Consider the following 14387-nt stretch of genomic DNA (forward strand, 5'->3'; position numbering starts at 1 on the left):
TGGTTGTAGTTTAGGATTGTTTTTTGTAGGGGGCATTTTATGTTATCGTTGGATTTGTTGCTATTTATCTTAACGAATTTCTGGAATTTTCCACCGCCTCTCCAATCAAATGCACTTTCTATTCTCTCTTTCCATTCCACTGTTCTTTCCGACCAGGTATCTATTTTGTGTCCACCACCTGTCAAGCCATCCAGTTCATCTCTGTCTTTTTCGTACCTCAAACTTCTGTCGAACTTAACTTCCTTTATTTGCGTCGTCTAAAACTTTCACTGATTATTTGCTCTATCCCTTGGGTTATTTACTTCCACCAGGGTTAGTTACCGCTTGATCTCGAACCTTTCTCTGATTTGAGTTCACCGCTCCACAAAACACGAATTGAAATTCTTCCATCATCGATCCATACTCATAGTCTCATCTCCCTTTAGCCACCCAACTTAGGCACCGTTTTTCAGCCATAAATCGGTTGAAGGAATACCTTTAAAATTCCTGTTTGGAGGTGAATGGTGACCACAAATGCACCATTGTCAACCCCCTTTCGCTTCTCAGGTGCCCCAAATTCTCCACTGTTGCTTCTTTAGACTTCCTTCACCAAGTTCATACTGTATAAGCTCCGTTTCTTTGTTATTTTTTCTGTTACGTTTGTTTAGGTTTAGGTTTCGTATGTCTGATTTCAAAGTTGGGTTATCTGATGTTGTAATTGGGTTTTTTTGTCGTTGTGGTTCTATCTACTTCGTCCGTTTCCTTACAATACCCCCGTTTGATGTTGTTGTGGTCGTGGACTTTCTTTATCTAAATTATATGTCTCGCCGTTTTTTGGTTTTGATTTTGGTACGTTTGTTGTGGTTTGTTTTTGATTTTGAACTACCTGTTTGTAGACTTCTCTCCCTGTTTGTTATATATACGATTTTGAATTTTGGTTTGCTTTATAGATATGGTTTTGATTGGGCCTTTTCGGATTCCGTTTCAAAGTATTTCTCAATCTCTTCGGATTCCATTTCAAGCTATGGGTTTTGTGTTCTCTATTGTCGTACCTAATTAGAAGGTGAAAACCTATTAGGCTAGCATTTGACTTTTTGGATTTATAAATATATCTGATTTGATTTTGTTGGTTAGAGAAACAATCACCTCCTTCGTGTGAGTTTTCTTTTGTGCTTTGTTTTGTAATTTTTAATGTTTAAATTCATTGATTTTGATTTCTTTTTTTGAAATTTGCCAGGAAATTGACAGATAAATCATTGTCGAAAGTTCAGTTGATCTGCAAAATAGATCAACTGATGCTGCAATTGGACATCTTGCAAACTATTGTTGAGGAATTCAAACAATGAAGCTATTTAAGAATATATTTTTAATTTTAATTGTGTAAATATATGAAATAAACATGGTGTAATGCTCTTTTTGCAAGATTACAGAAGACCCTTTAATCCTCTTTCACCTCTGTTGCATGTCGCCTACACCACCAAAGCTACGTCCGTTCATTTTTTATGCGGTGGTGTCTCCGACGCCGGTGATAGCGCCGTCTGGGAATCCCGGATTTTTTTTCTTGATGGATTCTTATTAAAGACTCAATTTCCCGTTTCTTTATCTTCTCCATATGCTGACTATCTACTTTTTTCAGGTATCATGTTTATTGTGGCAATAATGACCTTGGTCGACGACTAAAGGTGCTCATTTTGAATTTTCAACTTCAAAATTGTTTGACTTCTTTATCAATTTTAATACAATTTGTAGAAAAGGAACCTGTTGGTTGCCGATATCTTTAAAAGACAAGAACAAACATATTCCAAAACCTAGGAGCTACAACAGGAGTATCCCAAAGGAAAGAAGTGGTAATTTCCAATCCTCTTCTGTGACAAAAATTAAAGGTAATTTCTGAAATTAAGTTCAAGTCTTGAATAAAAAAAATATGACATTAATTAATGAATATTGGTTTAAAAAAAGAATGCTTGGAAAATGTTTATAATCTATAAAGAATTAAGTGAAAGGGTAGATTATTCCATTTTGACAACTTTGAATTTCTATCAAAGTCAAACATAGAACGTAAAATCAAAATTACTTTGAATCATCTTAATGTATGTTGGAATTGAGTTCCGGTTCATAAAATACTATTGGTAATAAATTAGAAACATAAAATAATCAAACAATTTGAGCTTTTGAGCTTAGTGATAATAAGTTGGTAAAAGGGTACAAATTTGGTTTTTGTAAAAGCCATGCAAAAACGATGGAGAAATGCAGATGGCATGAAACAAGGGCGGTGGAGGAGGAAAGCAATGAATGAACGATAAGTACAGAGGAAAGCATGAGTGATTCGGAAGCGTAACTATTCATGAATATGTTTAGTTTTTTAACCTATAGATATGAGATTATTTTTTAGAAGTTGTAAATGTTCACAAACATATTTATTTTTATTCTATATATTAATGTCATGTTACACCATTGTATGTTGAACTTTTTCTTCTTTTGAAACTTTAAGATTTTTAGCAATCGCTTTGGTTCAACTTCCCTTTTCCAACTTTGGTCACATGTTTTGTTCTTTTTAATATTTTTTTAACTTATAGAATTAAGGGTTCAAGCTTGCTGACTAGGTGGTTCTCATTTTACCTATAACCAATCCAAAAGAAAAAAAATCTTATGCATGAATAAAGTAGATTTGGTGGAGAATAAAAGAATTATTCAAGGTTGCTGACCAGTTTAGAGATCTTCCTGGATATGAACTATATGTTACCCTTTTTGTGTAATATGTTTCTTTTCGTCCCCGTTTTGCCCATAACTTTAAAATTATGTTCTCTTTTGTTCTTGTAGGCGTTTCATGATTTATGGACTTAAGGGTTCTGGCGTAAAAGATCTCATATAATATTTGATTAAACAAAGAAGCTTTCAATAATTTTCATGTTTATTGTTATTTTTCGTATAGTTTTGTTGTTGATAATTTTGTGTATTTGTCATTGTATGTAGTTTTTTATGTTAGCCAATTAAAACACCATGGGATGAAGATCTTCTCATCATCATGGCCTAAAATGTCATCAAGAACATATCAATTGAAGTGATAATATTTTTCTTATTGGAACCTTTTAAGACTTATCAAATTACCACTTATAGTCTTTTAAGAATGACCAAATTACCAATTATAGTTCTCCAATACAATAAATTTTCAAGAGTAAACCAGTCTTAATTTTAAATTGTAACAAGAAATTCCATATGATGTTGTATATCAATTATTAGATTGGAAGGAATTGCATGATGGGTCTATAAAGATTGAGCACCATTTCATTATTGACAAACTCAGTTTGGGGAGCACTATATTTAGAAAGAAAGATTCTAAAATAGGATAATCTACTTTCATATCATAACTTAACTCACCTCTGCATTTCTAAATGCAAGAAATAGCATCATACTTTCGCTTAATTATGTATTACAACATCCATCCTACTTTCATTTCTTTCTATTACAAATAAATGAATCAATTTTTTTGACACAGAGATGTGTAGCAATCACAAGAAGAGTGAGGTCCCAAGATTCTTATGAAGTATGGCCGTTTTGTTGGCTGCACTTGCCTCCATCTACTATCTTTAATCTCCACATACTCTTTTTGGAGGAACTAGAGGCTTTTCTGGTGTTTCTTGGCCTGTTTTCAAGTGATATTTTCATTTGATTATAATTTATCGTGGATTTTATTATTGTTGTTGATTATTTGTTACAAATATGGTGTATTTTGCAGACAGGATGTTCAAAAAGTAGACAAGTATTTTGCTACACTTTGAAAAAAATGTGATTTCTATCTATCACTGGTTTGCGTTGGTCTGTTTTTGATCCTATTTTTGCATTCCATATATGTAAACAATGTGGTGGACATCAACATGCTATAGTAAGTTCTTTTTCAAGTTTGCAATATTTTTATTTTTTTGCTAAATTTGAAGCTAATACTATCATTTTGTTTATTATGGACCTCTAATTACAACTACCTACCTTTAATAATTATTTATTTTAATATTGGATTTGACATGGAAGCATTTGTATAAATATAGTAAATAACAACATACTTTGAATTTTCATGTTTTTTTTTTCAACAACCTAACTACGTTGCCATTAGGTGTATTTTCTATTTTTTGTACTAAAATGCCCTAAATAGCATTGTACTTTGAAGTTGTAGCTAATTTTTTTTTCTGTTTTTTTACATTGTCATTTACTTTTCTATTTTAGGTTATAAATGCAATAAATAGCACTGTTATTTCAATTTACAAATTTTTCCCTGTTTTTATTGAATTTTTTTCGTAAAACTTACGCATAGACAAAGAGGGTAATTTTTGATGATCACTATTTCGGCTTAGGCAAAATATTCATTCACATGTTAAAAATCATTCTTATCTCTCACTAACATTCTAATGTTCATGCATGTATGTTTCATTTTTGTGTTAAGCTTACCTATTCACCCATTGTCGTTACAAATAAATATATTGAATTTTACTTGGATCCTTCTCTTTTTTGTTTATTGAAGCTTATTCTAAAAAAAATAGACAAATCCATGCTTTTTTCCCAGGTTTTGTCATAGTGAATCATCTTCCTACCGTTTATGGTTATAAAAACAAAAATGCATTGTCCTTTCACTGTGCCATATGAAAAAAATAACATCATGTTGCCTTTTTCATCAACACCAACATACCAGGTAAGACAAAATACATAGTTCTATTTTTTAACATGCTCGATTTACAATTTCATGGAACTGCCGATCATCAAGCTTTTTTAAATGCACCAATTTGATACCAAGTGTAGATGATTTAAATGCACCAAAAACATTGATCTAAAATATCCTTACTATTTAAATGCACCAAACATATAAATGCATTGCCCAAATATAGAAATTTTACTATTAGGAGTAATTTTAGGGTTTTCATGCTCATCGTTGGTTTAACAACTAATAAAATTGCCATTTTTTCTAAGCTTTGTTGATATTAATACATTCAAATATGTTACTTGGGTTTTACAGATCACAATTTGATACCAACGTCACTCCCTTATTTCAATAAGATGAAAACCAGAAGAAATTCAAATATTAGAAAATTATACTACAAGAATGGGCACACATGTTTTTTTGTTGTGCTATTACTTTTTTAGTTGGAATCACCATACATCAAATTGGTTTAAATATTGTTGATTCATGTACAATTAAGTTTTGAAATAGATAAATATATATTTTTTAGGGAGGAATCATTTCTGATGTTTTTTTAAAGCAGACTGTTTCAGCATTTTGTAACCATGAAATATTTTTTGAAATAACTAAAAGTTTTTCTAATTATAGCAATATACATCGAAAGTATAATGCTATAACAGAAAACTGACACCTTCCGTCCCGGGCAACGCACGAGAAACCTTCTAGTTATTATTATAGATTTACACATACCAATGTTTATGTAATGTGTCACTTTTCTTTGTCTAGATAATATATTTTTTTTGTAAAAAATATCCTTATGATCATATTTTTTTTTGTAGCCCAAGAGAGAGTGAGAGATGGTGAGAAGACTTCTAAGGATTTCTTCTTGGCTCGCCACCAAATCTTGAGCTAAAAGGAGGGGGAAAATTCTACAAATACAAACAACACACACCTAGTCAAAAGTGTGTGAATCTAGAGAAGGGGTAAGAAGGGCAGTTTCAGTTTCTTAGTCTCTATTTTTTAGGATTGCAAAAAGTCAACACAACAATAATTTTTTTTTTTCTTAATTGTCTCCATTTTTTTCAATGTCGGTTTGTTGAGATTAAAAAAACTATTTAACAAGAAAACAAACGTGAAGGATTTCAATATGATTTAGCTGACTAGAATAGATGTCAATAATTGGTATGTTTAAAGACTATCATACCATTAAATATATAACAAAAAAAATATATATACACTAAAGTGCTAATATTTTCAACGATTTAACAAGAAAGTCCTAAACTTTATATTTTTTGATAGTAAAGTCCTAATTCACAATTTGATAAGAAAGTCCTAAACTTTATATTTTTGACAGTAAAATCTTAATTACCGACTAACCGGAAAAAAGGGTAAACATATCAAAAATTGTCGGTAGTTACGACTTTACTATAAAAAAAATACAGTTTAAGACTTTATTATCAAATCGATAAAAATATTGGAACTTTAGTGTATATATCCCAAATATAAATTAATAACTTTTATAATCTGGTATGTTCTTTTCAAGTTTAAGCTTCAAATTAATTGTCAATTTTTTTTATAATGTTGGTAGAAAATACATAATTGATGGGGTTATGTTATAATATATGTGGTAAAAATAAAAATAGCAATATATCTTTTTATGTATATGCAACACATATACACAACCCCACATACAAAAGTTACTAATCATAAAAATAGATACTAAAATACACATCAAAATCAAAAACTAATTCGCCCCAATTTGTCCTTGAGTCTTTGAACATATGTGATGTTTTTTAACACACCATGACTATCCTTTAGGATTTCAATAGGCTACGACTTTGTTGTTTGTTTATTCCTCTTCTAACATAAGATATATCATTATTTGTATGAAGTTTTAAATTTTTATTGTTTAAACTTAGTATTCTTGTGAGTTCATTGTAATTCGAACTTATTCATTTGGTAATGTTGGACTTATTGTACATTTAATACATTAGACAAATCAAATAACAATACATGTAACATGTATTTGCTACAATAACCACTAAAGTTTGTGTAAAATCAGTTGAGCACCAAACTGAGGTTGTAGAGAGATAACAATATGTGGAGCATGAGCGTATGATGGAGAAAGCTCGAAGGAGAAGTATCTTAGAATCATAACAAGTGCCAATTTCGCTTCTAACATAGCAAAGTTTTGCCCAACACATATACGTGGACCCCCTCCAAAAGGGAAGTATGATGCTTGTCCCTTTGTTGCTTTTAACACACCTTCTGCAAATCTCTCAGGCTTGAACTCTGTCACATCATCACCCCATACATCACTATCATGATGTAAAAGCATCATGTGCAATTGCAGTAGTGAACCTGCGGGTAAAATTATGTTTCCTAATGTAGTTTCTTCATGAATCATCCGTCCCAATGTTGTACCGGGTGGGTATAACCTAAGCACCTCGTACAAAATCATATTAATCTGCATACAAAAATTAGTATATAAAAAATATTATTATTGTGAAAATTTATTATAATAAAATGTGACCAACTTTTCCTAGAGTAGTTAATTGCTAGTTACTTTTAATTAAAACTCAATAACCTATAAGTGAGGGCATACAAACTTTGCTATATATGGGCCGGGCTATAATGATCAACCTTCGTTGTGAACTCCGAGACTTAGGTTGGTATCAAAACAAACTTATTTAATACTCCATCCGTCCCAATATTATTGTCAACAGACAAAAAACACACAGATTAAGAAAAAACATTAATTACCATTAACTTTATTAATAAAATGATAGTTTTGTCCTTACTTTACATTTAATCCATTAAATGCTTAGTTGGTTAAGTAATAATAAGGGAATATTTTGGTAAAAATGCTATTTATTTTTAGAAGCGGATTATTATTTTGGGACAAACCAAAAAGGAAAGATGGACTATGATTTTGGAACGGAGGGAGTATCTATTATGTGTTTAATTTGGATAAAGTGATTAGCAAACCGTTTGGTAAATCCTAGCACAAAAAAACTTACAACTTTTAGATGACTTAGTCCCTCAATATCTGGTTTTCTTTCTCCAAACACCTTTAAAACTTCATCTCTAGCGCGGTCTTGCCAATTTGTGTGTTGACCTAACAAAATCATTGTCCAAACTAGCAAATTTGCAGTAGTTTCTTGGCCTGCAAAATAGAAGAGTTTGCACTCTTCAATGACTTCATCAATACTAAGTCCAAAATTTTTATCTCCTTGTTGTTTGATCTCTTTGTAGTTCGAATCCAATAATATGCCCAATAAATCATCACTACTACTTTCCCCTTCTTTCATTGTTGTCACCCGTTTATTAATAATAATTTTTGTTATCGAAGCCTTCACTTCTCTACCAATCTCCTTCATCCTTCGATTGCTCTTTGTAGGCATAAATCTAAAAAGTAAAAACTCATAATTGCTCAGGCCTTTTTGTACAAATAATTTAAAAAGAAGGTTACAAGACCGAAAATATTAATGGAAAGCATACTCACTGAGATCCTGGAATATACAACGATTGTACAATCTTCATAAGTAGCCTTGCTTGTTCTTTTTGAAGCTCAAATATCTTCCTTCCTTCCTGATAGCTGCTACCAAATGCCGTACGTGAAATTACATCACTGGTGAATGTTTGGAGATGAGGATACACATCCACTTCACATGATCTTTCTTTCGTTAATTCTTCCCATTTGTTGATCATCTCATCACAGCTTATGTAAAAAGCGGGTATCATATGCTGCAAAAGGAACACCGAATCAGTTTTACATGTGGGGTAAGCTAGAAGTGAAAAAGTAATTTGTTGGCACTTTTGATCTAGTAACTTAGAAAGAAACATGCGCGCATGAACCTTGAGCTTTTCGACATGGAAGGCAGGGTTGATAATCTTTCTATGTTTTACCCATTGATCAGCATCAACACTCGCAATCCCTCTTGCCAGCAACCTCGCTAATGGATTTCCTCCTTTCTGCTTTTGAAATTTGTTATAATTACCCAAAATATCTCGTATTAGTGCAGGTTCTGTTACGTGCACCACAGCTCGTGGCCCAATCCATGTAAAGAAAGCTTTCCCTTTACCTGTTGTAACTATATATTCTCACTCTTTCATTCAACAAACTATATATATGAACTACGACAATGATATTTATCAGCTTTCTTCAATATATATAAATATATAGCTAGTTACATACCATGAGTCTTAAGGGAATTATGCATAAATGGCATGACACGTGGAACGATATTGTCTGTAAGATTTATGGGCTTCAATTTGGCATTGGCTGTCATCTGTACCATTTCTTTCACGTCTCCGAATAGAAATTTGTAGGGATTTCCGTTCAGACCTTGTTCTCTCAGGAACTTTTCCATCTTCTTCGGTTTCAACCAAATCCAGTTGAAAATCCTCCATGCATATACCATTATCATCACTCCGACACCACACAACACTGCCTTCATATTTAGGCTTACCTCCATTAATCTCCAGAAGAAGGGGGGTTTAACAATAAGTTTTTTTATATATAGTAGTCTAGTCAAAGAAGAATTGTGGTGGTTTTCAGTGTTGACGGATTGATTCTATATATAATGATCCATAATTTTCAATCAAAATCCCTCCGGTTTGAGTTGTTATGGTTAAGCACCATATGTTGTGATTGTTTATCAATAGTCACCCCAAAACAACAAAAGTAAAAACAAGGAAACAATGTTGTAAACTAATTAGGTGGTCCCCATGTGTTTGGTACTGTCGGCATGCCCACTTCGACTACCCTAGCATGCGGTTCCTATTCTGATTATCGTAGTTATTATATTTTTCGAAATTTTTAGCATAAATTAGAAATTTAATAAATTTGCATCGCTAGAATAAAAGTTGTAGTATGAGTTTATAAATTGAATTCGTTTTCATGAACTTTCTAGTTTGTTGCCATTTTCACGTGGTTTATAGGATACACAAGGATCTAATTGAGATGATATAATGAATTTTGGATAAACAAACAAAAAACAAACCTTTATGAACTAGACTTGTAGGTTAATGATAAGTCCAGGTACCAAAATTGTGATTTACTCTTATCTAAAACTAGAACATATAAAACACTGGTATTACGACATAAACGATATTTTCAAGGCCAGATGCATGATGAGACGATTACAACGACGTAGCATATGTATAAGTGGAGAGAACCTAAGCATATATATCACAAGAATCGTTTCTAGAAGAAAACCTTGTCTTGTATATTATTTTAATCATGAGTTAATTTTAGTATTTGGCACATTTGATCCGGTCGATCAATAGAAAACACAAAGACGTTGATTTGTATAGACAATCTTACGTTATATGGTTGTATTTTACTCATGATATGGACGACAACATGACAAGGTTTCACAATAGACAATAATATTTGTAACATCGCTTGAAAGAAATTATTAAACGTATAATTTACTTTCATTTAATCAAATAAGTGTTTAAATGTTATAAAATATGATTAAATTATAAAGTAAATAAAGATAAGAGAGTAGAGAGAACTTTTATTTTAATACTTGTGATGAAATCATCAAGTGTTTAATACATATGGCTCAGTATTTATATTATCCAAATAAGATGAAAGATTAGCTATAATATGAATGCACATTAGGATGATGTATTATTACATTCATAAAACACATTGAAATGATTGTTACTAATGCTAAATAATGATGGGGAGTTATGGGAGAAATGGAGAATCCAATGGTCATTCACAAACTAATATTTCATAACACTCCCCCTTGAATGACGATTGTATCATGCCTCGTTAAAACCTTAATAGGTAAAACCTCATGGGAAAAACCATTTATTAAGGAAAAAGAGTACATGATTAATAATAGATATTTGGAACAATTGCCCCGTTAAAAACCTTGCTAAGAAAACCCAGTGGAAAAAACATAGCTAAGGAAAAGAGTACAATATGTTTTCAACTCCCCCTGATCATCACATCACTTGATTTCCTTAAAGCGTCGCATTCCAATATTTCGTACCATGTTTTCAAATTTGGATGTAGAGAGCGCTTTAGTGAACAAATCTGCAAAGTTGTTACTTGATTGAATTTTCTGGATGTTGATGCCACGTTCTTTTTGAAGATCATGAGTAAAAAAAACTTTGGTGATATATGTTTGGTTCTGTCTCCTTTGATAAACCCTTCCTTGAATTGGGCTATACAAGCCGCATTATCTTCATATAGTATGGTTGGAATGTCCCTGTTAGAAGTTAGACCACAACTCTCACGAATGTGATGAGTTAAATTTCTTAACCAAATACATTCACGGCTTGCCTCGTGAATTGCTATAATTTCTGCATGGTTAGAAGAAGAAGCAACTAAAGTTTGTTTATAAGAACGCCAAGAGATTGCAGTACCTCCACAAGTGAATAAATAACCTGTTTGGGATCGAGCTTTGTGTGGATCAGACAAATATCCAGCATCTGCATAACCAATTAACTCCGCATTTGATGAATTTGAATAATATAAGCCCATATCCATTGTACCTCGAAGATATCGAAGAATGTGTTTGACTCCATTCCAATGTCTTCTTGTTGGGCAAGAACTATATCTTGCTAATAAATTTACAACAAAAGATATATCAGGTCTCGTATTATTAGCAAGATACATTAGTGCACCAATAGCACTAAGATATGGTACTTCGGGACCAAGAAGTTTTTCATGTTTTTCACAAGGCCGAAACTGGTCCTTTTTGGCATCTAAATGCCTTACTACCATCGGGGTACTTAATGGATGTGAGTTATCCATATAAAAATTTTTAAGCACCTTTTCTAGATAACTAGATTGATGTACAAAAACTTCATTTTTGGTGTGCTCAATTTGAAGACCCAAACAAAATTTCGTTTTACCAAGATCTTTCATTTCAAAATTTTCTTTCAAACAAGAAGTGGCATTTTCCAATTCTCCAGAAGTTCCAATTATGCTCAAATCATCTACGTAAACAACAATTATCACAAATTCTGATCCGGATCTTTTTATGAATACACATGGGCTTAATGGATCATTTTTATAGCCCTCTTTTAAAAGAAATGTAATTAAACAATTGAACCACATCCGGCCAGATTGTTTCAATCCATACAAAGATTTATTTAATTTTACCGAATATACTTCACGAGAATTAAGAGTTTGTGCTTCTGGCACCTTAAACCCTTCTGGGATTTTCATATAAATATCATTCTCAAGTGAACCATATAAATAGGCGGTAACTACATCCATCAGACGCATCTCCAATTTTTCATGTGTTGCTAGACTTATTAGATAACGGAATGTAATAGCATCAGCCACACGAGAGTATGTTTCTTCATAATCAATTTCGGGCCTTTGGGTAAAACCTTGTGCAACAAGTCTTGCTTTATATCTAACAACTTCATTCTTCTCATTTCTTTTGCGCACAAATACACATTTGTATCCCACTGGTCTTACTCCGTTTGGTGTACGGACTACAGGTCCAAAAACTTTTCGTTGAGTAAGAGAATTAAGTTCTTTATTTATTTCATCTTTCCATTTTAGCCAATCTTTTCTATTTCTACATTCATCTATAGATTTAGGTTCAACATCCTCATTTTCTTCCATAATCTCGCACGCAACATGATATGAAAATTTATCGTCGACTTCTATCTTATTTCGGTTCCATCTTATTCCTGTCATGACATAAGTTATTGAGATCTCTTCACTTTCATAATTTTCAGGTACCTCAGTTTCTTTTATTATGTCATTGGACTCTTCTGGAGCTTCATTAATCTTTTCAAAAGATTCTGTTTTCTCCTTTGGACCATCAATTATATTTGCTCCCTTTCGTTTTCGAGGATTTTTATCTTTGGAACCGGTTGGTCTTCCACGCTTCAGGCGTGCCTTTGATTCATTTGTAGTTGTATTTTTTCCTTCTGGGATATCAATTCTAACTGGAGCATTTACAGCTGGTAAATGAGACTTTGTTACTCTCTTAGGGTCAGTAAATGCATCTGGCAATTGATTTGCTATATTTTGTAAATGAATTATCTTTTTCACTTCAAGTTCACATTGACTTGAACGAGGATCTAACACTGAAAGTGATAATTCATTCCAAGAGATTTTATTCTCCAACTTCTTTATTTCTCCCCCTAATGTTGGAAAATATGATTCATCAAAATAATAATCATCAAATATAGCTGTAAATAAATCTCCAATTGATGATTTTAAATATTTTACTATAGATGGAGATTCATATCCAACATAAATTCTCATTCTTCTTGAGGACCCATTTTTGTGAAGTGAGGTGGAGAAATCGGTACATAAATTATACATCCAAACATCATTGGATGGTAAATAATTTGTTACTGACCGCAAACCAGTTGAATAGGGGAGAACTCATGATAACTAGTTGTCATTATGCATATAAGTGATGATGCATGTAAAATTGCATGCCCCATGTCAATATAGGAAGTTTAGAATGCATTAGTGATGGTCTTGCAATTAATTGAAGGCGTTTGATTAACGACCCAGCTAAACCATTTTGTGTATGAGCATATGCAACAGGATGTTCAATAGTTATCCCAATCGACATGCAATAGTCATTAAAAGCTTGTGATGTAAATTCTCCAGCATTATCAAGTCAAATTTTCTTAGTTGGGTAATCAGGAAAATGTGGACTTAGGCGGATTATTTGTGCCAGTAATCTTGCGAAAGCGAGATTACGGCTAGATAACAAGCACACGTGTGACAATCTAGTTGACGCGTCAATTAAGACCATAAAAAATCTAAATGGTCCACATGGTGGATGAATTAGTCCATATATATCCTCTTGAATTCTTTGTAAGAAACTAAGACTTTCATACCCAACTTTGTTCAATGATGGACTAAATATTAATTTTCCTTGAGAGCATGCAACACAATTCATTATCTTGAAAAATCTTCTGGTTTTTCAAGGAATGACCACTTGAACATTCAATTATTTTGCGCATCATAATTGATCCGACATGGCCTAACCGGTCATGCCAAACTTTCTAGATGTTATCATACCTTTTTTATTTTCAATAGCATGAATCATTGTAATATTTGTATAATACAATCTGGAGGACAATACGGATAATTTTTCCAAAAGACTTTTCTTACCCGATATCATTTTTGTAATGTTGAGATAATTTTTATTACCATCATTAGTTGTTTCAATATGATATCCGTTAGAGCGAATATCCTTAAAACTTAATAAATTTCTTGATGATTTTAATGAAAATAATGCTTCACCAATTGTAATTATTGTCACTTGTGGTAATACTATATTCGCTCTTCCGGAGTCTTCAATCTTGGTGATTTAGACGAAAATAATGCATCACTAATTTGTAATTAGTGTCCCTTGTTGTAATATTATATTCGCTCTTCCGGGGCCTTCAATCATTTTTGCATTACCTGTAATTATATTAACATTTGCTTCTCTAATTGATAAGTAAGCAAAATACTTTTCATTATTAAAAATGCTATGTGTTATTGCATTGTCTGCAAGAAATATATCTTCATTATTACTTTTGTGAATATCCACGTTTCTTTTCAATAAATAAATAAAACATAAGAAACATTCGACTTAGAGAAATAAATTCATATTTTATTAATTTGGGAAGATTGTGACGACATCATTTCTCATGAAACGAATATGACATAAAAACATAATAAATATCATGAAACATAACTACACATTATTCTGATCAATCATCATCCATATCACCACTTGTCCCTTCT

At 32.1% G+C, this 14387-nt stretch overlaps 1 protein-coding gene and 1 long non-coding RNA gene across 4 annotated transcripts; one reads left to right on the forward strand and one right to left on the reverse strand.

The window, feature by feature from the left end:
- Positions 1-1152: 1152 nt before the first annotated feature.
- Positions 1153-2417, forward strand: LOC145035106 (uncharacterized). The gene is made up of 3 exons (XR_013678311.1): positions 1153-1661; positions 1729-1862; positions 2206-2417. It is a non-coding gene; the product is annotated as an uncharacterized LOC145035106 (long non-coding RNA).
- Positions 2418-6686: 4269 nt separating this feature from the next.
- Positions 6687-11900, reverse strand: LOC145033523 (cytochrome P450 CYP72A219-like). 3 transcript variants are annotated; one of them, XM_078982118.1, is made up of 6 exons: positions 11864-11900; positions 8844-9095; positions 8504-8724; positions 8151-8392; positions 7666-8053; positions 6687-7112 (listed from the first exon to the last, which is right to left on the reverse strand). In XM_078982118.1, the coding sequence occupies exons 1-6, from the start codon at positions 11898-11900 to the stop codon at positions 6687-6689; spliced, it is 1566 nt and encodes a 521-aa protein (XP_078838244.1). The 3 variants fall into 3 exon arrangements, with proteins under 3 accessions (XP_078838244.1, XP_078838246.1, XP_078838245.1); XM_078982120.1 differs by lacking the exon at positions 11864-11900 and having other exon boundaries at positions 8844-9123; XM_078982119.1 differs by lacking the exon at positions 11864-11900 and having other exon boundaries at positions 8504-8730; positions 8844-9123.
- Positions 11901-14387: the final 2487 nt, after the last annotated feature.

Source organism: Lactuca saligna, chromosome 3, assembly GCF_052625555.1.
Source record: "Lactuca saligna cultivar CGN05327 chromosome 3, ASM5262555v1, whole genome shotgun sequence".
In the NCBI taxonomy this organism is placed as follows: Eukaryota; Viridiplantae; Streptophyta; class Magnoliopsida; order Asterales; family Asteraceae; genus Lactuca; species Lactuca saligna.

Excerpts from the sequence above, each read along its gene's own strand:
- LOC145033523 (XM_078982118.1), bottom strand. The coding sequence starts at position 11,900 with ATGCGTCTGATGGATGTAGTTACCGCCTATTTATATG. Across the intron at positions 9,096-11,863 it reads AGTTACCGCCTATTTATATG|TGTTGTGTGGTGTCGGAGTG; the intron begins GTTCACTTGAGA and ends ATATGAAGGCAG. Across the intron at positions 8,725-8,843 it reads TAATTCCCTTAAGACTCATG|GGAAAGCTTTCTTTACATGG; the intron begins GTATGTAACTAG and ends CAACAGGTAAAG.